The following is a 26,898-nucleotide window of genomic DNA, read 5'->3' on the forward strand; positions in this document are numbered from 1 at the left end:
GGTGATACTATTACTATGGCTAATGATCCCTCCTTGTTGGATCTTCATCTAGGTCCATGTTAGAGAACCTATGGCACTGATGCTGGGGGGGGGGCGCTGCTCCTCTCACCCTCTCCATAAATGCCTGAGGACATTTATCTCATCACCCACTCCTCTGCCTAGCAGCCCAATGGGAGTGCTTTCTCCCTTCCCTGCATGGGGTAAGGTGGAGGGCTTCCATGTGGTGTGAGGGTGGCAGTTTGGGCATGTTTGCCATCATTGCTCACTATGAGTATCCCCCAAAGATCTGGGCTTCTTCTCTGTACTATTTCAGTTAATGATTTAATTAGTTCCATAAGCTAAATTATCATTTCTTTTCTGTTTATCCTGAGATCTATTTATCCAGTCTTTATATTGCTTTTGATTTCTAGTCTCACATCACCAACTTCCTATAGAATATTTCTAACTGGATGCTCTATAGACACCCCAAACTCAAAATGCCTAAATATAAACTCATTATTATGTGTCCCAAAATATCCCTGCCTCTATATTTTCCTTATACTATCGAGGGAACCATTGTAATCTCAGTCATCCCTACTCAAGAAATAGATGTCATCCTCAAATCCTTACTCACACTTAACCCACATATCCAACTGTTGCCAAGTCTTATTTCTATTTACATGAGATGTCTTTTTCACTTCCCTTTTTCTTCATTCAGATAATGGCCACCATGGTTCATGTCTTTAACACTTGATCCCTGGACTTTTGTAATAAACTTTTGGTTGATCTCCCTGACTTAAATATCTCCTATTTCAGGCCCCTCATTTCTAAAATACTCTCTTTCATTATTTCCCTAGCTTCCTTCCAGGTCTCATTTTCCACTAATATTTCATTCTCTTCTAAAATTACCTTCCATATTAAAAATATATATATTTACATACATAAATATACAAATATAACATGTCACACCATATACATATATTATATGCATACATATACATGTGCGCACACATATATAATGTTATATATACCCAGCTATTTATAGGTTTTCTCTTTTATTAGAATAAACTTCTTAAGGGTGAGAACTATGTTTTACCTCACTTGTTATCCTTAGTGTTTAGCAAAATATCTAATATACAATATATACTTAATATATGTTTACTTATTAAATACAAAAGATCAACTTCATAAATATAAAATCAAGGAGACACAGATAGATAATAGCTGTTCTATTAAAAGTATGGGGAGCTTTTAGTAGAATGAGGACTCAAAGGGAGTCCATTGTGTGATATGATAGTAAAAAAGGCTAAATGATCTTGAAATGCATTGAGGGAGTTAAGTTTTAGGAATAGGAAGGAGAAAGACTTATTCTCTCCACATTCTCTCCTTGTCAGTCATAGTCTAGAAATTTGTTCTTATTTCTGAGTGCTATAATTTTGGAAGGATGTTGCCAAGCTGAAGATCATCCAGAAGAGAGCAAATAGACCAGAGAAAGGTCTCGAGTTCATTTCATAGGAGAATTAGTCCCTTTGGACTTCTGAAATTCTATAATTCTTCTCAATCCCCACTAAGTCCAAATGTTCATATGACAAACACAATAAAGTTTGTCTAGTACTAAAACCCTTTTGCAAACTGTTTCATATTATTGCATTTCTAACTTTTTAACACTATAAATAGCTTTACTGTATATTATCATTGTTTGATTGGTTTTATTTTCTTCATTTTATCTTTTTCAATAGAATATGGATAGCAAGAGTCATGGGATCAATCATTATTTTGTTATTATTCTTTTATATTTAATGTTCTGCATTGATTAGGCAGGTGGGTAAATGACTGTTTTTGTAATTGAGAAAAAGTATTGGAATGTAAACTCAACTTTGAAAGACTCAAGGCAAGAATCTTTGGGTCAAATTGAATAGCACTCAGTTGGTGATCATCCAATAGTGATGAATGATTATGAAGATTTTGTGGCATGCTTATAGTAATTGGGGAATCCCGAATTTTTGTGATTTTCTCATTTCTCAGTAGAGGTGCTCCAGGCATCTTTATTATGCATTATAATGTACATGCTTCTGTAACTACCAAACTACCAAAACATTCTTTTTTCTCCTTAAGAATAGTCTTAATTAGGGAGGAGAAACACCAAGCATACAATGTCCTGTATGGCTCCTCTCCCCACTACTTAACCAGCAGCATATTCATGCAGGCAAAATCACTAATGTATATAAATAGTATAATGCATCAGTATATAGCTAACACATATATTATATCAGATAACAATAAAAAAACTATAGCAGTTTCCATTTCAATACTCAGCAATATACTGTGCCCATGACAAGACTCATGAACACTTACTACATGATGAATGATTTTGGCCACAGTAATTCATGAAGCCATCTACCAAGTAGTAGAGAGATTACAATCAATAAATGGAATCAATATACCAAAGCGATAACAGATTTTTTTTGGTGTACCATGCACATATACACATATAACAAATAATAACAATGATAAATAGTATATATAGAGAGAATTTTAAGTTTGCAAAATGATTTACATATGTTATTGCATTTTATCCTCACTATCATCCTAGGAAGTAGGCATTACTGTCCTCATTTTACATATAAGAAAACTGAGGCAGACAAAGATTAAGTGACTTGTCCAGAATGGCACAGCTAGTCTATGAGGGAGGATTTGAACTTGAGTATGTTTTCCCCCTTATTTTTAAAGTCACAGAGCCCTTGTTACTGCACATACAATGAAAGTAACAGTTAAAACAATCTTAGCTAATTAAGGTTCTTTGATGAGTTTTCAAGTAAGGATTTTTATTCTTCTTTCTATTCAACTTATTACTGACCTTCACAGCAATCTTGCCACATTCTCAAATCAATCTTTGGTATTTCATTGCAGTTCATGTATCCCTGAGGGTATTCTGCCTTTAAGAAGACATCAGCCTGGACCTGCTGAATATTGTCACCATTTTCACAGAGTATATGTGCCAGTGAAGCCTGTTTCAGCTGAGTGACCTGTGCTGGCGTGAATACTCCAGGGTTTTCATACCAGAACCTAGTTGGCAAGCAAGAAAGACACAGTATCATGGATCAGCTGCCTGAGAATTAAACTGCATGTCAAACAGTGATAATGAGGCAAAGATAAGAGCAGAGAGAGAAAGCACCATATGGAAGAGATCACATTTGTTCTCCAATTAAATGTACTTTAATTGCTTTCAGTGTTTTATATTAAGTTCTTTAATCCCATATCCTTGAACTATTAGTTTCTATTAAAAACTTTCAAAATGGCTTAGCAAATGAAGTCCTTTAAACAAAATGTATTTTTTTAATCAAAAGAAAACTAGTAATTTGGAGGTCATGCATATTTCTTAGAGAGTATTTTGGTAACTTCTTCAAGCCCTAAAGCTGCATTAAGATATATTTAAAAGGTAAAAGCCCCCAATGGAACCAAAATATATAAGACCAATAAATAATTTAAATAAGTAGACTCACTACTAAAATTATTCCATTATTACAAAGAACTGAATTTCTACAGAAATTTTAAAGCCTGTCAATGTTGATCTTAAGGTGAAGATATCATAACACTAATTTTTTAAAACCTTAAGAGAAGAGGGACAAAAGTCCTCTAATATGTTCTATAATTAATTTTTCTTGAAGGATCCTTTATCAGTTTCAAGGGCAGCCAACAACTCTTGAAGAAGAGGACAGATTATAAATCAGAATGCTCATCAAAAACAAAACATAGAGAGTAGAAGCTTTTGGTCACCTTAAATCCAATAGGGTAAATGATGTATAAAACTAAAGAATGAAGACTTGAAAAACGAATAACTACATAGGTCAGAGGATATAGATGTTCTAGAGGTGAAAAACTACTAAGAAGATCATATACCAGTATGGAAGACAATAGATAGGCCACCCAACTTTCAGACCACAGATGGTTGACCTGGAGACTTACAATTTAGGAGAATGGATTTATGATCCTTCCACTTGAATAGAGATAAAATGATCTGTGGGATCACTGATTCTGATGCTTGGTGGAGCTATGTGCTCATGATAAACCACTACAGATCCAAATATGGGTGTCAGAGTTTTATCTTCCTTGAGCCTTTTAAAATTAAATAATGAAAACAGAATAAAATCTCTTCCCTTTCTTTAAAAATTAAACTCCCAAAAGGAAGAGATAAAAAAAAGAATGTCTAAAGCAAAGAAATTTCCTTAGGAGAAATATTGTTCCCATTATGGAATAATTTTCCTGAAAATCAATGTGAATTAATTATTACTGGTCAGAGAAATTGAATCCATTTTCAAATAATTATTTAGTATCATTTTAGAGTATAGAATTTTTAAGAGCTCAAAACTATAAATTTTTACTCTTTAAGCTTCCTTTTAGATTATGTTAGACAAACAAATTTTCTATTTAGGTCATTTTTGGTTAGTAAAGCAAAAAGACGTGAAGTTATATTTATTCACCTGTCTCCATCTCTTAGTCGTTGAAACTGGGTAACAAAAAGGCACATAAGGGTTGGTCCTACTCTTGTGCCAGGGATTAAATCTTCTACTATTAAGGCAGGCCAAAAGTCAATATTGAATGGAGTACCATAGAGCCTAGAAAATATCAGTAACAAAGGTTTGAATATAAAAAAAAATTAAAAGTCATTAAAATTTTGCCATATATCAATACATAGATATCAATACATAACCTCTTGACATTAGAAAATCAAGGAGATATGATAACATTTAATATGGTACAAAGTTCTTTATATATCTATATATATGTTATATAATATATGTATTTAATCTCATTTGATCCTCACACAGTCCTGTGAGGTTGGTGTTATTATGCCTATTTTTATAGATAAAGAAATTGAACTCATGAGAAATTAAATGAATTTCTCAAGGTAATAGCCACTAGTTGTCTTGTTGCAGACCGAATTGAAATTCAGGTATATTAGACTCCAAGTCTTTCACTCTATCTATTCATTGCATCACCTAGAGCAGGGATCCCCAAACTTTTTACACAAGGGGCCAGTTAACTGTCCCTCAGACCATTGGAGGGCCAGACTATTAAAAAAAAAACTATGAACAAATCCCCAGGCAGCAGTATAGACAGTGTGGAATCCCCTCCCCCAGATCGCCACTCACCATGCTGACATCTTCCATTATGCAGCCACATAATCCTTTGCACAGCACCTCGCACCTCGTTCTCCTTCAATTACTCTCAGAACAAGGTGCCACACAAAGGATTTTGTCACTGGACGTAGTACTGTACACGAGCGATGCCACACTTTGCAGCGCCACCACATATAGTACTCCAGGAGCACAGGATATGGATGCATCCTGTGTTCCTCTCACTGACCACCAATGAAAGAGGTGCCTCTTCCAGAAGTGTGGTGGGGGCTGGATAAATGGCCTTAGGGGGCTGCATGTGGCCCACAGGCTGTAGTTTGGGGCCCCCTGAGCTAAAGACTACCAAAAAATTATATTATACCGATAGATAATATTTTACAAGTATAATTCTATGTTACAGAGTATGAGAAAGCATCAGAGAGAATTTGGCTTACGTGAACTGAAATCTTACTTTGGGATCTTATTTCCAAATAAATCCCTATCTTAAATTCATATAGCTGTCATTTTCCAAAGAAAGATTGGGATTAGACTATTCAAATATATTCACTAGCAACTTTTCTTGCTTGAATCACAGTACCTCAATACTCTCTTTTACTTAAAGGTATGTTCCAGTAAAAGTATTAATTAAAACCTCTTTTGTGGATTGTGTGATTATAATAACATTTAATGAATAATAAATAAATAACTTGGTAAAAAAGAAGAAATTTTTGCAACTACCTATTGTGATAGAGGCTGGTACTAGAGAAAAAGTGCCAGCCTGGAGAGTATGTGGAATTTATCACCTCCATGAGTAAGGGGCCCCAGGAGTGGAATCCTGAGGAGAGAAGACTCTGGCTGGAGAGCAGTGAGGGTCCCTGGGTTTTGAGACTTCGAAAAGAGAAGGTGGAAAAAGACTTTCTCCTAAGGGTTACCCATTTTTCCTGCTGGTGACTGGAAATCTTTCCCCCAACACTTCCTAATTGAAGGGACTTTTGAAGAGAAACCTGAGCAGACTTTACCTCAGCTCCTGTTGCCCAGGGGTGAGTCAACCTGAGTTTCTCTCTGAGTTCCCCCCAAACTCAAGGAGGGAGGGGAGAGGGTTTAATAAAGGCAGGGACCCCCTTTTCCCACATTCCTTTTCCCATTCTGACTTGCACATTATTCCTTTTGTATTTTTCTGATGGAGTTTACATTAAAAGTTATCTGTTCCCCAAGCTGAATGTGAGCAAACAGATCAAGGGGAGACCTTTTGGGTCTCGAGTAGTGGAGGTGGGACTAAAGAGCTAATTGGGGAGAAGCAGCTTTAGCTAAGGAGGGAAGGCAGAAGGGGGAAAATCTTCAATACCTCCTTTCCTCTCTCTGAGCAAACCTGTTACATCTGCTGTTTCCCCTGAACCCCACTTTGTAGGAAGGGGGGTTCTCCTTCTCTCTTTCCCTCTCTCTCCAAACCAAGGGTCCAAACCTTCCTTGGGGGTTACATCCTTTCTCTTTATTATTTTTTTAAAACACTATATGAAGAATGAACCAATCACATAATGAGAGAACGGAAAAGTAAATAGATAGCTTGTGCCAATGTTGGCAAAGGTTTTCAAGTTTGATTACCCGAACGCAACTCCAAATTGCCTGTGAGCCCCTCAACCCAACCCATTACTCCAGAAAGTGGAGGGAGGAAGTACCCCTTTGGGTGGCTGGACAAAGGGGAGGGACATGCAAAAATGTCCTCACGTGCTGGAAAGAGGGGAAACAGAACAGTTCCCCCAGTACCAGCTCAGCATGTGTGATAAGCCAACACTGGCTTATGCTATGCTAATATCTATGAAATACTAAAAAATAAGATAGATTTTATTGATCTTTTGTAAACTATTATGTAGCATATGGACAAAAATAATACCCAATGAGAAAAGATGGATGGGTAACTGATATCATCATATAGCCAGTGATTCTCACCCCTAAATTTTTATTGCTTTCTCACTTAAAAGAACACTTCATATTTTTTTTAATCGTCCACAATTGAATGTAAGTTCTTTGACAGCAGAAATGGTTTTTTCCTTGCCTTTTTTATTACTCCAATTCTAGAAAAGGGCTTTTTACTCTTTTTTTTGTGAGGATGGAATAAATTTTTAATATCATTAGTTTGAGGATCTTGTTGTTAACTCTGTTCCAAGCATCACACAAGTTAAAAGTTAGAGGGGAACATCTTGTCTCAAAGAATCCAAAAGAATCTCCACTATAACATTAATGTGCTTAAGCTGGCTGAGGAGGAGGAAGTCACCACTTATAGAGAGGAATCCTTCCCTATCAGGACAGCTCTTAGAGGGGAATTTTTCCTTCCACTCATCGAAGCAAAATTTATTTCTTTTCAATATCTAGACATTGTTTCCTGGTCCTCTAAGGAAAACTGAACCCACTTAATGGCTACTTCACATAACAACACTTCAGTTACTTAAAGATAGCTTTCATGTCCCTCTGAGTTTTTTTAATTAGAATTAACCATGATCAAGTACTTCAATCAATGTCATAGACTCCAGGCACATATATTCTGGTTTCCTTCCTATGGACCCTTTTCATCTTCTCAATGTTCTGTCCTTAAACCATGGTGCCAAAAATCAAGTACAATACTCAAAAGCCCTGTTGAGGGCAGAATGCAGTGAGGCTATCACCTTCCTATTTCATGAGGCAATAAGTCTCTTAATTCATATTATTCTGTTGCTACTTTATTGCTCTGTTTATTGTTGCTGAGCTTATACTTATAGTTCATTAACCCCACCAAAAGATGTTTCAGGCAATCTATCTATAACCTACATTTCCTCATCTTACGTTCTTGATTTGATATTTTGTTTTGTTCCCAAGTTGAAGACTAAAGATATTGATATTGATACACATACACATATATGCATATATGTATCTCTGGTTTTTTGCATATATTTATACTGAATTTCTTATTAAATTAAGTCCACTTGATGTTTGTTCTTCATTTTCAAATAGGACCCATGATGTCACAGGGTGATCTCTTGACTTGTACATGGATTGTATTTAAGTGAGGCAAAATTGCACAAAGTCATCAGCCTCCCTCTCCCTTCCAGTCATCCAAGTTTGGTAGCAAAACAAAAGTTGTTTTTTTCCCTTTCATTACAAAATAAAAATGTATTGGTTACAAGTAGGTAGAAAAAAATAAGCTGTAATATCTGTTCTCCATTTAAGCTCACAGTATCCCTACTGAAGGGTTGCCTAAAATTAAAATAAGGTCACTAATAGAGTAATTGAAGATATGACTTCAGCACTATGAAACAGAAGAAATGGGATTAAGAGGGGAGCCTATGTGAGTAAGTATTTTATCCAGCCACTGTAGAGGTCCATGAAGTGAATGACTTTAGCATCTTTGATATTTCATCAAGCCCAGTGCCTGCTTTCAGATGCTATCTCACTGTAGGAAAGAAATGTTCTCATCCCCACATTCTGTAGGGTGAAGTCTTCACATGCTTGAGGTAGATACTTTCTCAACTCTGTGAGATTAAAATTAATATCCAATAACTCCAAGTATTATATTTTATGAGATGTATGAATAATCACTTGAAGTAGGAAAAATACAAGAACAAAAGTAAAAGTCTGAGTAAAGAAAAATTCTCCTGCCTGGGACTCACCCCACCTACACAAACCATGATCAGGGGAAAAGAGAGTGAAAGGGAGGAGCTACACAAAAATATATCCTCCCTCAGTAAGGACATAGGTAGACAGGTAAATAGGATGCTGGGATTTAGAGTCCTGAGGAGCCCATTCTAATTATACAACTCAAGAACAGATTTGAGGTGGGTCGGTTGCCCTTAACCTGCTTTAGCCCATCTACCAAGCCAGTTTTGCCAGGGTTTGTGCTCTGCATGCGCTCTGGCTTCTCTGAGCCACAACTGAGAGGAGGCTGAGAGGTGGACACCAAATGTGTAAGCAAACTTTAAAAGAATTTACTTGGCAATTCCCTCCCACCAGAGGTGCTACTCCTCTCTGAATACCCCATACAGCCCAAACCAAATACCCAAATACTTAATTTCTTATAAACTTAAGCCCAGTGCTAATCTATTGAAATTCTTTCTGATACTGATTCTCATCTGTTGTTAACTGTGACTTACAGCTTTGTATGATTTGAAATTTTAATAAGCAAATCACATTTTTTTTAAATTTTAGGTCATTGGAAAAAACGTTAAACAATATGGATCCCTCAAAACTTTGAGTCATTAATTAACTACTCTTCATATCTTGTAATCTAGTCAAATCTAAATCAATCTGATTAGATCATCTAGTTTATCTCTCTCCGTCAATATTAAGGGGAGGGGCACCTAACAGAGCAAAGTGGCTCAGTAGATTGTGAGCCAGGCCAAAGGATGGTTCAAATCTGACCACAGATTCTTCCTAACTGTGTAGATAGTTTGCCTTTATCATTCCTCTGCCTTGGAATGAATACAAGGTATTGATTCTAAAATGAAAAGTAAAGGTTTGAAGAAAAAATGAATAGTATTCAGTACTTCAGCAGGTATGAATAAAATCTAGATAAACTATATCTGCAAAATTCCTCTTCTCTACTACCTGAGAAAACCTGTCAAAATAAAAAGTAGAAAAGAAACAAGTCTGGCATGACCTTTTCTTGATGAATCTGTATGAGAGGAATTGGACTTAACCTACTAGAAGGAAGAGAGAAGCAGATTTTGCAGGCTGAAGGACCAACTGGAATGGGGTAGGGCAGGAAGGAGAGAGAGTTCTGAAGGAAGAGGAGAGGAAGTCAGAGGATCTGGACAGTTGAGATCTGACTTCTTTCTGGGAAACCCAACAGAAAGGAGGACCGGAGTGGACCTCTGGACTAACACCCTCCTTCTGTGACTCCTGACCCAGTTCCAGAGAAGACAAGCTGAGTGAACAGGACTTCAACAGGAAATTTCACTATAAGAATTCCTCTGAATCCTCTTAAGTACTTGAGCTTGTTATAATAGCCAAAGCAGCTAGAAAGTCAGGACATCTTCACAAGTGACCCCCTGGGGAGGGGGAGGGTGGTCAGGCAAGCAAAACCTGATTTTGCCAGACTTTGGGGAGAAGGGGTTCAGTTATTTCTAGGGACTTCCCACTCCCTCTTTCCCAATACCTCATTCCCCAATTCAATTGCCCTGCCCTTCATTTGTTCCCTTCAATAAACAGATGTTCATAAGAGCAAGTGACTGTCTTCATAGTATCTAAGTGAGGAAGGAGACTTTGAAGATTGGGGGGAGGGAAGTGGCATTTCTCTCCTCAGAGAGGGAGAACCTGTTTGTATCATCTTTGTTTCAATCAAGTCTCTGAGGGAACACAAGTTAGTGATCTTGAAGGGAGCCAGAGTGGGGGTTGCCAGGGAGAAGAGAGAAGGAAAATCAATCCATCCCCTTTCTCTTTCTGCTTGACTCCATTCCACCTCCACCTCACTCTGGTCCTGACCCAGTAGGGGGAGAGACTCCATTCTCTCTCCACCACTTACATTACAAAGCCTATCTGGAACATTTTCCTTTCTAATTCTTCACCAAGTATCTCTACAGTGATCTACTTTAGAATAATTTAAGTTCAATAGCCTATGATTTGTCAACTCTTTTCTATTATCTTTTAGAAAACTAAGACAGTGTTGACCCTTCTTTAATTTAAGGCTATTTTACTATATGCCACAATCATACAAAGATCATTGATAATAGCTCAACAGTCTTATTTGCCATTTCTTTCTGGACCAAGGAGGTAGTTCATCTGGGCAAGGTGATTTAAATTTATCAAGGGCAGCTAAATGATTTCTTACTCTCTCTTCATTTACCTAGAGAACCAACTCCTTTATGTCACCAGTCATTGTCCTTTACAGTGAAAAAAGAAACCAAAAAAGAATTGAGTAGCTATAGATTCTTTCAGTTGTCAGTTATCATCCCATTCACTTCAAGAAAAGGTTCTATTATTTATCTTCACTTTTCTTCCAATAAAATTAAAACTCAAAACCAAGCAAAACCACAACAAACTCACCCCTTTTTTTGTTGTCCTTGACATCCCTCATCAGCTTCAGCTCTTTTTAAGTCATTCCATTAACTGACTCTATTTTTAAGAGTACTATGACCTTACTGTTCCTTTTGTCCATTTTCTGTACATTAATTTTTTTTAATTGGTTACTTAATTCCCTGTTTTTCTACATTTATTCCTTAAGAAAAAAAAACTTATTTTCATTGCTCAACATAATTATTTTCCTTCTCAATCCCAGAATCTCCATTCCCATTCCTGCCCATTAGTCCTAGCTTTACTTCCTTTAAAACATGTTAGTCCATGAACTCTTACTTATCTTCTCACTGAACTATTTGAAATTTGCTTTCCCAGAGTCTAGGGTTCATATCAGACTATGCTCACATTTATTTTCCTCTATTAAAGACTCAAAAATAAAGTGGTCTCTTCCAAGGTCATATATGTTTTCCCCAATAACCATTTTCCATTGAGATTGCTCATGAATATGGAATAATATTGCATTATTCAGATACCTGTTCCTTCATATTTGACATTCATTCCTGTAGATGCTTATATTTTTTTTAGTGAAATTGTTAAATTTTACCATTAATTATTGAATTAAAGTTTAACATGTTTTTCTTTCTTCTGATGCTTGTCTCTGGATTCTTGTGCTAAGTGTTTTGTTGTCTGTAAACAAAAGTAACATAGTTTTTTCTGTATTATTTATTGCATTGTTGTAGGGGTGGTTTATTGGTTTTTTTATGTTATTCTGATGATGACCCTTTGCTTATCTCTTTGCAATAAGTATCCAAGGTCAATTGTTTGTCTCATACGGAGTTCACATTTTTTAACCCTTACCTTCTGTCTTAGAAATTATAGTCAGCAATGGATAGGCAGTTCTCAGATAAAGAAATCAAAACTATTAACAAGCACATGAAGAAGTGTTCTACATCTCTTATAATCAGAGAGATGCAAATCAAAACAACTCTGAGGTATCACCTCACACCTAGCAGATTGGCTAACATAACAGCAAAGGAAAGTAATGAATGCTGGAGGGGATGTGGCAAAGTAGGGACATTAATTCATTGCTGGTGGAGTTGTGAACTGATCCAACCATTCTGGAGGGCAATTTGGAACTATGCCCAAAGGGCGACAAAAGAATATCTACCCTTTGACCCAGCCATAGCACTGCTGGGTCTGTACCCCAAAGAGATAATGGACACAAAGACTTGTACAAAAATATTCATAGCTGCGCTCTTTGTGGTGGCCCAAAACTGGAAAACGAGGGGATGCCCATCAATTGGGGAATGGCTGAACAAACTGTGGTATATGTTGGTGATGGAATACTATTGTGCTCAAAGGAATAATAAAGTGGAGAAGTTCCATGGAGACTGGAACAATCTCCAGGAAGTGATGCAGAGCAAGAGGAGCAGAACCAGGAGAACATTGTACACAGAGACTAATACACTGTGGTATCATCGAACGTAATGGACTTCTCCATTAGGGGCAGTGTAATGTCCCTGAACAACTTTCAGGGATCCAGGAGAAAAAAAACACCATTCATAAGCAAAGGATAAACTATGGGAGTGGAAACACCGAGAAAAAGCAACTGCCTGAATACAGAGGTTGAGGGGACATGACAGAGGATAGACTTTAAATGAACACTCTAATGCAAACACTATCAACAAAGCAATGGGTTCAAATCAAGAAAACATCTAATGCCCAGTGGACTTACGCGTCGGCTATGGGGGGTGGGGGGGAGGAAAAGAAAATGATCTATGTCTTTAACGAATAATGCTTGGAAATGATCAAATAAAATATATTTAAAAAAAAAAAAGAAATTATAGTCAGCATTGGTTCAAAGAGGCAGAAGAGTGGTAAGGGTGAGGTGATTAGATTTAAGTGATTTGCTCAGGGTCACACAGCTAGCAAGTAACCCAGGTTCAATATGAACCCAGGACTTCCTGTCTTTAGGCTTGGCTTTTTCTCCACTGAACCACCTCATTGCCCCTACATAATGAAGCTTTTATTTAGACTTCGCCAGATTTGTCTCCAGGATGTAAAACTTTTACTGCTTTCAAAGAATTGCTTTGTTCAATTTTTAATGCTACCAAAAATTGGTTTAATATTTTTCTAAGAAATTACATCCATGTACTAAGTGAAGTTACAAACATGGGCATTATATTTATTTTTATAACTATAATCAATTTTGACATAAATATCTTATCATAAGATAAACTTTCCTTATTGTTTTGGGAAAATAATTTCTCCAAGGCAATATTTGGCAGGTTCAAATTTAAAGCATTGCTTCAAAATCCAAAAATTCAGCCTATTTTGATTGCTGCCATATACAGAAGACCTAAAAGAGACTTTTACCTCAAATACACAACTTTAACCACAGGAATTGGGAAAATCAGAAATGATTTCTTATTGTCACTAGTCCTATAATCAATTTACAGTACTTTAGATCAAAGTAAAATCTATTCCTTAAAAAAGGATCATCATTCAAACACTTTGAAACTCAGTGTAAATAATGCTAATTTACATAAACTAGCGTGAAAGCCTTTTTTAGGAAGAACTAACAAATCAAATGAACAAATATTTATTAAAGCCTAAGTTCTAAGTATTCTCTCAAGGACTGAAAGGCAAATGGAATGCTACATTCAAGGAACTTACATTATACTGGGGTCAGGAAAAGAAGCATCACTTATAAAGATAAATACAATATAATTTGAGGAGAAAAATTGCTCTGACAATTTGGTGTATATATACACTTAACTTTGACTGGGTAGCATGTTCAGCACTACAGAGCATCTGATTAAACAGAGTACAAAAATGACCTTCATTAAAAATCTTCTGGGTTTAAAAAATTCTTTGTGTATCATCATTTTACCCTAGCTACTAACCTCATCTTCCATTTGAAGGAAGGCCAGAAAATATACATGAATAAATAAGACCAACTTGGTATTTTTGTTGCCATTTTGATGTACAAGAGGCTGAAAGAAATGATTCCTGGACCTTGAAATGAGCTATTTCATGCTGCAAAGACTACAATGCCATTCATTCCTAATTCCATAATGACAGTCTGACTTAAATTCTACTTTAGCAGGAAAGATCATAATAAGAACTTTCATTCATCTGGATCCCATAGAGAGACATGAGGTCAAGAGGTTGTGCTTGAAATGTTTCCAGGGCCACACAATTGAATTCAATGCACAGAGTGAAAGATAGATAATTCAGTGATTTTATGATTTTAATGAAACCCTCTCCCATGAACAATAAGGAAGGTTATACTATGATAAAGTATTCATTTTAAAATTTCTTCTTAGGTACTTTTTCATTTTTAGATAGAACATAATTATTTAATGTCTTTTAAAAACAAAAATGTACAAGCAAAAATGTCCTTGAAAAAGATGAAATACCTTCTGTGCTATTATATAAAATAATGTGTTGTTTTTTTTATCTCAATGTGAAATGACTCCTTTTTGGTACAGAAAGATGGTGTGGACATGAGAGAATTTTAAGCCATCAAAACATCATTAGAATAAACCATATATCCTCATGATTTATGTAAGTGTATGAAAAAGCCTCTATTTTTGCCTCTGGGGAAATTTTCACAATAGTTTCTACTACAGGCAGAACATTTCATTATTGTATTTTTTTTCTTTAAAGGTTTTTAAAGTCACTATATTTTCCTTATAAAACCACAGTTAAACTTTTATACGGTATTAATAGTTATAAAGTTCAATCTTTTAAAAGCATTGGTTCTACAACTTGCTTAAATTGTACAGAAAATTAAATAAGTAGGACAGATGAGTCCAATTATAGTTTTCTCTTTTACTGCATATTATTACAGTTTCCCACATATTAGAAAGGGGAGAACTATTTCTTCCTAATATTATAGTCAATGGATTCATAGTGTGACAGAGGATGGCATATAAGAAAAGTGCCAGACTGAAGAGTGTGTGGAACTGATCACCTCAACAGGGAAGGGGCCTCAGGAGTTTGGAATCTAGAGGAGGAGAAGATTCTGGCCGGGAGAGAAGTTGGTCGCTCTCAGTCAGGAGAAGCCGAAGAGAAAAGGTTGAAAAAGACTTTCTCCTGAGGGTTACTCACTTTTTCCTGTCTATTACTAGAACTCTTTCCTCTCAACATTTCCCAATTGAAAAGACAATTGAAGAGGAAACCTGAGAAAGACATTTTAAATCTGTGTCCGACTTTACTTCAGCTCCTGTTGCCCTGAGTCTGAACTGTGGTTGAGGGGCCAAACCCAGGATGAGTCAACCTGACTTTCTCTCAGGGGGCTCAAACTGCCAAGGCCTGAGTTTCCCCCAAACTTGAGGAGGGAGGGAAAAGGGTTTTAGATAGAGACAGGGACCTCCTTTTCCCCACATTCCTCTCCCATTCCTTCCCTGCTAGTTATTCCTTTGTATTATTCTGATTGAGTTAAGTTGACATTATATAGTAATCTTTTCCCCAAACTGTGAATCAAGGGTGAGTGAACAGATCAAGGGGAGACATTTTGGTCTCTTGTAGTGGAGGGGGGACAAGAGGGACAAGAGTGAATCTGGGAGATCAGCCTTAGCTAAGGAGGGAAGGCAGAAAGGGGAAAATCTTCACACCCTTTCTTCTCTCTTTGAGCCAACCCTAAACATCAACTGTCACCCCCTGAACCCTGCTTTGAGAAAGGAGGTCTCCACTCTTCTCCTTTCTCTCTAGTCTGGAAGACTGAACCCCTAGGTTACAACTAAAGAACCCCTCAAATACAATAGAAAAAAATCTAATCTAAGTAAGTTCTAAGCTATCTAAGTAAAAAATAACAATTCAATAATCTTTTTGGGGAGAGAAAAATAAAATGTTTTACTTCTATGCTAAAACTGGGGGTGGGGGGTTAATAAGTATTATAATTTCAAAATAGATTTTCATTGATCATTTCACCATTTGAATGTAATTCTCTTGTAAATAGAAATGTGTTTTGTTCTTTGTACATGTATCCCCAACATTGCACCAAATGCCTCACACATGGTAGATATTTAATAAATACTTAATTGATTAATTCTCTATTTATACACATTAAAGAATCACTGAAGGTAAAAGACTGGCAATAAATGAAGAAAGGAGAGAGAAATGGATAAAGAAAAAAGACAAATGGGGATATACAGGGAAAAGGGAGAAACTAGAAATTGACATACAGATACACACAAATACACATATATGCATACATACACTCACAAAATTAAAAATATTATTAATGGAGAAATAGAGGTGTCTCCCTCTCTCCCCTTAAGAATGTGAAGTCCTTTAGAGCAGTAGCTGGGTTTTGCCATTCTTTGTTCCTCCAGAGCTTAAGCAGATATTTAATAAATGCTTTGTTGACTGCTTAACTTCTGAGAGATATCTGGTTAGAAATTTCAAGACCCTTAAGTTTTAAAACTTTATAGATTAAATGAAGTTTTCATCTCCAATTTATGGGATCAAAATTTTTAAAATGGCACATTTGAACTAATTAGTGCATAAGGTAGTATGGAAAATGACTTCCAAATGAGACTATGCCCCACAGTGCCCTAGTATTTGATAGCCCTGGCTACTGTCCAAAAACATCTGCCCATCCAGAAGTATTGAGCTTTACCTTTCCTAATAGACACATCAGCAGGGCCTGCCTTGGGTATTGGAGAAAGAAGAAAAAGACTCTTCCTTTTGTGTTCATAAAGACCTGAAAATATTTTACCTCTAAATATTTCATTTAATTGGCTTATTTTATGGAGGTGTGTGTGTGTGTGTGTGTGTGTGTGTGTGTGTGTGTGTGAAGAGACATATTTCATTTTTTGTCCTTAAAAAGAAAACTTCTGTTTGGCTTTTCTCAAGGTCAACATCATTCACTGAAGAGTCCCTACCTTTTATTACATGGCACATAAATGTACCAAGGTGCCAGGACATTTGCATTACTTAGTATCCCTTATTCTGTTCATCATTGAAGCCTTTGTTTCTCTATGCAAAACTCTTCTTCCTTATGTCATGTTCTATACATATTCTACTTTCTCATGTGGAAAATTATCTGATAAATTAAGGTATTATTCTTATTTTTAAGATATCTGATATCATTATTATAGATGTTCCAAGTCACAAAAGCTCAGTCAAAATGTACTTCAGTGACCATGTAGTTGAAGACAAATCCGAAAGAGAATAACTTTACATAATATATCAAGTGGTCATCTTTAGCTTTAGCTTGAAGGTTTCCTATGAAGGGCAACCATTAACCTTCCAAAAGAGCCCCTATCATTTTTATATAGCCTTGGTAGGAAGGTTTTATCTTCTTATATAAGGTCTACGTCTACTTCCCATTAACTTCCATCCATTGCAACCAAATGTATTGCATTGACAGGGATCATAACCCTTCCATATTATAGTAAAAAGTTGTTCTGAGTTATCATATTCACCATAAGGTGGCCAACCTCCTTATAATAAACTACTCCACACAGTGCTGGGCTATTGAATTCCATGAGAGTACATAATCCATCTCCAAGATGATATTCAAACCTTTTCAAAAGGGAACAACCTGCCAGAGATTCACTAGCACAGTCATAGAAAAAGCAAAATAAATTTCACAATATTAGTAATCAAAGTGGAGATACTTGTTAGTTGATAGTCCAACTTCTTCCAGGTTACTGATAAACAAAAGGGCAATATGGTATGTATGTATGTAAGTAAATATGTATATTTTACTTTTTAGTTACATATATATGTATTTACATATATAGCTACCAAGTATATATTTACCATCACGAGGATAGGAATCAGAAAGAATTTAAGGGGAAAAAAAAGCCACCAAAGGATAAATAAAAGTCTGTTAAAAACCTTAAGTATAGGGCCAACTAGGTGGCTCAAGTGACTGCAAACCAAACTTAGAGACAGGAAGTTCTGGGTTCAAATGTTGTCTCAGATACTTCCTAGCTATGTGACCCTGGGCAAGTCACTTAATCCCTATTGCCTAGCCCTTACTACTATTTTGCATTGGAACCTATACTCACTTTTGATTCTAAGACAGAAGGTAAGGGTTTATTTAAATAAATAAAAAAAACTGAGCACACCAGAGAGGATGTTGAAATAACATAGACATCTAAAAGTCTGTAAGTATTTGTAAATAAATTTTGGAAGAAAAGGATCAATAAGATGAAGCTGAGAAATCTATGGATTCACAAAAGAACATAGAACAGTAGCAAAATAAAAGGAGTTAAAATTTTTTTAAGTGGCATAATTCTTATCCTACATAGCCAATGTAAGTAGCAGAATGGAAAACTTATTTCCATTGTAGCAAATCTTTCAAAAGAAGTGAAAGAGAGAACAACTGATTGAGAATACAAATATACTCACGTATTCTCAATATGGACAGTATGGAAGAAGAGGAGCAAGACCATTAAAATGTCACATATATATAAAAGTATAAGTAAAGTACATTGATCTCCAACACAGAAACAACTTAAGGATCTTAAATCTCCCAGAACACAGTAAGCCAAAAACCTCCAACTATTATAATAGAATTAATATATGAAAACTGCCCAGAAATCTTGAATACTGAAAACAAATCATTAGTTAAAAGCATCTATACCTTAAAACAAAACAAAATAAATAAAACAAATATTATGCTTCTGAATTTCTAGCTTGAGTGACTTAGAAAGACTTAATCTAAAAAACATTAAGCAACCAAATAACAATAAATAACAGAAAGTATAACAATAGATGAGGGTGAAAGCAGAACTTAAGTAGAATTGATGGTCAAGGAAAAGGGCTAGAACACCATGGAATAAACTTCACAATCTTCCACTTTACAGTGAATTGATGCATTTTGGTGGACTAACGGGCAGATTGGGAGAGTGCACAAAAGGAGAAAGGGTAGACAAAAGATACAAAGGAATGTTTACTGTACTTTATTCAAAACAATAATAAGTAACATAAGCAAAATAATTCCTGTAGTTTCTGGGCAGAAGGGCTATAAGAGAATGGCTAAAGAAAAAAAAATTGAAATGGAGGGAAAAAAATTAAAATGCCATTTCAATGGTAGAAACAGTCCCATTGAAAAACACTCCCCCCAAAAGTATAGATAAATTCTGTATTGTAAGATAAGAACCTTAACAAGTATATCACCTAAATCTAGTCATTTTATTTTTTTAATTAAAAAAACAAAATCAATGCAGCCAAGATTAGAAGGAAAACAAGAAATTGGAGAGGGGGTTTTAATAGTAGATTTCTCTGATTAAAAACTTCAGTTTATGAATATATATGAAGCTTAGTCATATTTATAAAAATCTTAGTCATTCCCTATTTGATGAATGTTTGAAGGATATGAACAGGAATTTACAGAAGAAGAAATCAAAGCTATTTATAGTCATATGAAAAAATGTTCTAAATCATTCTTGATTAGAAGAATACAAATTAAAACAAATCTAAACACCTAACACAGATCAGATTTGCTAATGGGACCTAAAAGGAAAATAAAAAATATTGGAGGCAATGTGGGAAAATTGAGATATCAATGCACTGTTAGTGGAATTGTGAATTGGTCCAAGATCAATTTGGAACTATTCCCAAATGGCTATAAATCCAGAAATAATGCTAATTTATTCCAGCGACATCAAAGAAAAAGAAAAGGACTTATATGTACAAAAATATTTATGGCATCTCTTTTTGTAGTAGCCAAGAATTGGGAATTGAGAGGGTACCCATCATTGGAGAACAGTTGAAAAAAACTGTAATATATGATCGCAATGGTTTACTTTGGTGCTATAAGAAATGTTATGCAAGATAGTTTCCAAAATATTTTGGAAGACATATATATGAACTGATGCAAAACGAAGTGAACAGAACCAGGAGAACATTGTACATAGTAACAACAATACTAGATGATGAACAACTGTGAATGACTCATCTATTCTGATCAGTAAAATAATCCAAGACAATTCTGAAGAATTGATGAAAAAAATTTTTTTTTTTATTTCCAGAGGGAGAACTGATGTAGTCGATTGCAAATTGAAGTAGAATTTTTTTCACTTTATTTTTCTTGCTATTTTTTCAATATTGCTAATATGGAATTATGCTTTGAATGTTTTCCATGTATAATTTATATCACATTACCTGTTTACTTAATGGGTGATAGAGGGAGAAAGGGAAAGAGAGAATTCAGAACTGAATTTTCATGATCATTATTCAAAATAAACAATATTTTCAAAATGTGTATCATCTCCAGAGATTGATGATGATGGTGACCACTTCATCTGGGAGAGTGATGAGTCTCCATTAATAACATTCTGTTTCAAGAGAAGGAAAATCAGAAGTCCTGGGGACAATTAGAGTTTCTAAGGGAGGGAGGAGGAATAGAACTGGATGAAATAATAAAGGACGTGGAAATTTGTACCATAGAGCAATGCTTCTATCCTCACTATCTCAGATGGAAATGTATACTTCTAAGAGAGGCATAATGGAAAAATAAGGTGGGACATGAACTTCAAGACAATAACAAAGAAATTATTCAAAAGAGAGAAACTTAAATTTGGTCAAACTTGAAAACGCTAGGTAGTACATGTATCAAGCAAGAATCAGGAAGAACAGAGTTCAAATCTGATCTCAGGCACTTATTATCTGTGCAACCTTGGTAAGTCACTTAACTTCTGTTTGCCTTAATTTCCTCAACTGTTAAATGGGGATAATAATAGCACCTACCTCTCCAAGTTATTGTGAGGATCAAATCATATAATATTTGTAAAAGGGCTAGTACATTGCCTGACCTAGAAGATATACTCCATACATGTTATAATAATAGTAATAAGAACAGTTATTATTATTACTTTAGAAATTTTATTCCCATGAGTTACACAGACAATAAAGAAAATAAATAAATTAAACACTATCTACTAAAACAGAATAGACAGAAAGTGAAATGAATCAATAAAGAGAACAGAATAAAGGAATAATTTTAGAGGAATAGGTAGAAAATTGAACTGAAAAGACGAAGACTTCTTATATGGGTTATAGTATTTTGACTCAAATATTACTACTGACATTTAGGTCTAAATTGAAATATTTTTCTAGATTTGATTGAAAATATCCTTGATTAAGAATATGAGAATACATTATTTCAATCAAAACCATAACCCAAGCTTGGTCATTATTCTAAGGAAAGACACAAATACACCTTTCTTTTTAAACCGTTACCTTCTATCTTATAATCATTATTAAGTATTAGTTCTAAGCCAGAAATGTAGTAAGGGCCAGGCAATTGAAGTTAAGTGATTTGTTCAGGATCACATTGGGTAGTGTCTTGAGGCTCAATTTAAACCCAAGACCTGCCATCTCTAGACCTGACTCTCAATCCATGAAATCACCTAGTTGCCTCCCTGTCCCCTTTGTATATACAAATTTCGTAGAGTTTCTGTTTAAAGTGTAATAGGGCAGCTAGGTGGCTCCATGGATTGAGAGTCAGGCCTGGAGTTGGGAGGTTCTTTTCCACTGAGTCACCTATCTGCCCCACTATTACACTTTAAATAGAAGTTGTATGGAATTTTCATATACATTGATTTTCTTTTCATTCCTATTAGTATGAACAATAATAACATTACCCATAAATTTCAATTATTACTATTGAAACTAATACTAAGATAAGCATATATCAAAAAAAGTACAAATTAACGGAGTACTTCTGAAGTTCTCATCTCCTTATTCAGAATATAAACAATGGAGGCAAGTCTTAACAATCATAGAGAGGAGAAATATAATGATACTTGGCAAAGAAGACTAGAAATTTAAAAGAATACCCTCTTTTGCCCCTTTCTTGCTTGCATTTTGTGACTAAATTCATAAAACTTGTATATACTGAGAACTTTATACATTTTAATTTGTATAGTTATGTATACTTGCTGTCTCCAATTCTATTTTTCATCCTTTTTTAATAAACTGCTTGCCATCATTTTCAATAGATATTGTTCTGTCCAAAGTTATCCATGATCTCTTAATTGTCAAATTCGGTGATCCCTTTTCAGTGTTTCCCGTTCTCAACATATCTGCTGGATTTGAAACAGTCAATCATATATTTCTCCTTGATACTCTTTCCTCAATGGTTATTATGAAGTAACTTTTCCCCTAGTTGTCCTCTTAACTGCCCAATGACTCCTACTCTCATTTGCTAATTCTTCACCCATATATCTGTTCACTGTGACTCTTTCTCAATCTCTGTGTGATTAGAAATGTTACCCTAAAAACTATATTTCCCAGGAGCCCATTGACTTTGTCATTACCTACTTCCTATAGAGAGGGGAATATATTGAGTGGGGTTCCTGGTCTTGGTCTCTTTGCTTCCTGGGTTGCAACTGTGGTGATAAGTGGGATTTTTGAACAGGTAAATTAGCCATTGGCACATGGTTTTATTTTGCTACCTTTTAATTCCTTTATTACTAATGATTAGTAACAAATCTCATAAAATATAATATTTTAAATATTGTACATTGATTTTAATTTTTATAGCTGTCATAGGCCACCAAGTCTTCTCTACAGGCTCTAACTCACTGGCTTTAACTCCTTCTAGATGTATAATTGTGCTCTCTCTGCCACTGACTCTTAGAGTTATACATCCAGGCCCAGGCTCTCCCTGAACTTCAATCCCACATTAACCTGCTAGCCACTTCAAACTGGATTCCCCAACGATATCAAACTCATCAAATTCAAAACAGAACTCATTACCTTGACCCTGCCCTTAATATCTGTTAAACTATAACCCTTCTCCTAGTTTCCCATCCTGCATATTGAGTTCTCATTTACCCCACATATCCAGTTACTTGCCATATCTTACCATCTCTAGGTCTGATATCTCTTGCATCTTATCCCTCCTCTCAGCTACCACCTCACTCCAGGTCATCATCATCTCTTGCTTAAATTATTGTAACAGCTTCCAAATTGTTTTCCTGTTTCAAGTTTCATCTCACTCCATTTCATCCTAAACATTGCTGTCAAAGTGATTTTCCTTAAAATCAGATGTGACTGTGTTACTCCTACACTCAATAAACTCCAGTGACTCCTTTCTCTGTAGCATAAAAATAAATTCCTTTGTTCAGATTTTAAAGTTCTTTACAATAGCCACAGGTTACTATCCATGCTCTGTACATTCTTTCCCTCTTTTACTCTGTAACTCAGCCAGAGATACCTTCTGTTCCTCAAACACACACACACACACACACACACACACACACACACACACACACTCACACACTCACACACACACACACACAGCTCCCTTTCTGTGTTCTCCATTTCACTGGCTGCCCCATTATCTGGAATACACCCCTTCTTAACCTCTGCCTCAAAGAATTCCTCTCTCCCTTCAGGATACACCTTGGGCATCACAGTTTAAATGAAGCCCTTCTCCATCCCCTTCTCTCAGATGCTACTGTATTCCCTGCTAAATTGTAAACCATTTTGTGCTTTTCTTTATTCTCTATATGTATATATTGTATCCCTAATATATTGTGTGGGTTTTTTTGTGAGCCACAATATATTTTGTGAGAAGGAACTGTTTTATTCATTTATTTATATATGCAGAATGTAGCATGTTGCCTGGCATGAAGTAGATACATAAAGTATTTTGATGATTTAGTGATTGAGAGCTGATGAAAACCTGTCCTGGAAGATAAGGAAACCTTAAGGAAGAAGCTGGGCAGATAGAAAAAATAAGAATTGGCAACTGATTAAATTTTGGAAGTCAACAATGCTGAAAAGTCAAGGAATAATACCAAGGTTGTTGAAGAACTGGAATTAAAGTGCCATCCATAAATTTTATGATTGATAAAGAAGATGGTCTAGTAGCATGGAAGGGTGAGGCGTAATAGTTAGAAAGGCTGAGTTCTTTACTTGCACTCTTACAATTTACAGAGAAAGCAAGGAAGAACCATCTGTAGAACCTTCTGTAGAAAACTTATGAAAAGACAGACAAGTTGTACAAGATGGACAAGGCATGGCATATGATGCTCTCCATCTTTTGAGGGAATATAAAAATAAATGAAATCATACATCAGTTTGAAACACAAAGATAATTGCAACACCAGTATACCATGGAGTCCTATGGTTTTCTCTTTGGCTGATAAACCCTTTTTACTATTCACTAATATTCCTCTGCTGACAAGCACTTGCTATTCATAATTCACTCTCAGGATTCTATAATGGAGTTACATGTAAAGTTTAAACCACCATCTCAAGGATATTCTCTTTTCGACCACAGGCTGGCAAAAAGTTCATTTATATTTCTTGTAGTCTTCTTGGATTTCTTGGGACCAAAAAATTTTGGGAAAGGGAAATAAAAATTTAATCTTGGTCTTTCCAATGTGGTTTGTTCTTAAATCTTTTAAGAATAATTTTATTTTTTTAAGTCAACTTCAAAAGAAGAAGCCTGAAAAAAGCAGGTGAAATATGTAAGAACACAAGGGGTTTGAAGGAAGTGAACATAAACTTTTTCAAAAAATTCTAGAGTCCCAAGTCTTGGAAGCATATATCAAAGATTTAGAAGTATTTTAGAAGAAATAAAAAGAAGCAATATTTGACACAGTTGGTAGTATACTTGATACACTAATTATATCAAAAGGTGGTAAAGGCTAAAGATATAAATAAAACCAAGAAGGATCTAATTAAATTCTTGCATAATTAATATAAATTTATTAGTGAGGGAAATTAGGGAAATTAAGATAGATGTCTATCCCTTTGAAATTTATGTCACAAAGGACAACAAAGTCCTACTAAATGCTATGATGTCCAAGTCAGAGGCATAGTACCATAATAGCTAGATCAATACAGTGTAAAATCCAGTATGAAAATTATTAGTTTATGTTAAATTAATCAGTATTGATGGATCCAGTATTAGGAGGGAATTTTACATTATATTTTGAATTGAGAACTTTGTTTCATTATTTTGAGAGAGAGCATTCAAACAAAGCAAATCTTTAACAATCTAATTTTATATTAATTCAAAGCAGGTCATAATCACTTCACAGGAAATGCATGAACTCACTTTTTAAAGTGTGGAAACCATTAAATCACAAAGGAAAAATCCTTCTTGATAAACTCTAAAACTGAGCTTTCTGGAGATTGAGGAGAGGCATTTCAGATACCTAGCATATTCTTCAAAGATGATTTTATGAATTTTTAAAATGTGTCATCAGATACTCATTCACTTACATTGTGTTGTGTATATTTAAAACAATAGTTAGTTAGTGGTAGTCTCTCAGTGACTGAGAATGACTATTGTCTTTGTGCAGTTTCATCTACGGTGTACCCTCATGTGGCTTTGAAGTCCAAAGGCTGAGGTGCACAGTTTGTGGCACATGGGGCATGGGACGCCAGTTGTTACAGGAGGTGTGGTTGTGGCCTGGTGTCGGCATTCACGCGCAGTGGCAAGATGTCGACATTGCTCATCTTCAAAGGTGGTGGCAGCATGGTTAATGTGGGTTCGCCAGCTGCTTCTGTCAGAGGCAGCGAGTTCTAGTTGCTTTGGTGTAATGCCAGCCCACTTCAAATTGGACTTTAGCTGATCCTTGAATCTTTTCTTTGGTCGGCCTTGTTTCCTGAGTCCAGCTGACAGTTCATCATAGAATACCTGTCTTGGTATTCCCTGTGGGTCCATGCGGATGACGTGTCTAGACCATCGTAGCTTGGTTTTGAGGACCAGGACTTCGATGCTGGTAGAGTTGGCTCTGTCGAGGACTTCCTGGTTGGTGATTCGGTCCTGCCATTGGATCCTCATGATTGACCAGAGGGAGCGTTGGTGGAATTGCTCCAATTGCTTTGTGTGCTTCCTGTACAGTGTCCATGTGTCACAACCGTACAGGAGCGAGCTGAGGACCACTGCGTTATACACTTTGAGCTTTGTCACAGTGCTTACACCTCTATGTTGGAGGACTTTGCAGCGCAGCTGCCCGAGTGCCTGGCTGGCCTTTTGGATCCTAGCATTAATCTCATGTTCTAGGGACCGGTCGTTGGCGATGGTGCTGCCCAGGTACTTGAAAGTGTTGACATTAGAAAGCTGTGTGTCGTCGATTGTAATTCACGGCTGGTTCGTTGGCCTCCCTGGTGCAGGTTGGAACAGCACCTCTGTTTTCCTGAGGCTGATAGGCCAAACAGTTTTGTTGCGGTGGAGAACCTGTCCACAATGGTTTGGAGATGATTTTCTTGGTGGGCCATGAGAGCACAGTCATCTGCAAAGAGAGCTTCCAGGATGAGTCTCTCTGTTGTCTTTGTTTTTGCAGTCAGGCACCGAAGGTTGAATAGTGAGCCATCCAGTCAGTATTTGATGTAGAAGCCCAGGTCTAGATCTATCACAGCATGTCGTAATACTTGGGTGAAGTATAGGTTGAATAGTACCAGAGCGAGGACACAGCCTTGTTTCACGCCATTGGAGATGTTGAAACAATTGGAAGTCTCTCCACCAGAGAGAACTTCCCTTGTCATGTTGACATGAAAGAGCTGGATCAGTTTGACGAATTTTGCTGGGCAACCGAGCTTGCCGAGGATCACCCACAATGCGTCCCTGTTCACTGTGTCGAACACCTTTGTCAGGTCTAAGAAGACAATGTAGAGACTCGGGTTCTGCTCAAGGCATTTTTCCTGCATTTGCCTCACTGTGAAGACCATGTCGATGGTGCTGCGATCTGGTCAGAAGCCACATTGTGATTCAGGCAGGTTCTGCTCTGAAACAAATGACAGGAGTCTGTTGAGTATGACATGGGCGAGGATCTTTCCGGCAATGGAGAGTAGTGAGATGCCTCTGTAGTTGTCACAGTCTGCTCGTGAG

At 36.1% G+C, this 26,898-nt stretch overlaps 1 protein-coding gene across 2 annotated transcripts in view; it reads right to left on the minus strand.

Moving 5' to 3' along the window:
• PXDNL (peroxidasin like) overlaps positions 1–26,898 on the minus strand; it is a 584,754-nt gene that overhangs the window by 61,489 nt on the left and 496,367 nt on the right. For both annotated transcript variants that reach the window (XM_007487140.3, XM_056823900.1), the window contains 2 exons: positions 4,461–4,595; positions 2,837–3,045 (listed from right to left, as the gene is read on the minus strand). In XM_007487140.3, coding sequence (XP_007487202.2) covers positions 2,837–3,045; positions 4,461–4,595 — 344 coding nt within the window. The remainder of the gene's footprint in view (positions 1–2,836; positions 3,046–4,460; positions 4,596–26,898) is intronic.

The sequence above is a fragment of the Monodelphis domestica genome, chromosome 3, assembly GCF_027887165.1.
Source record: "Monodelphis domestica isolate mMonDom1 chromosome 3, mMonDom1.pri, whole genome shotgun sequence".
Classification (NCBI taxonomy): domain Eukaryota; kingdom Metazoa; phylum Chordata; class Mammalia; order Didelphimorphia; family Didelphidae; genus Monodelphis; species Monodelphis domestica.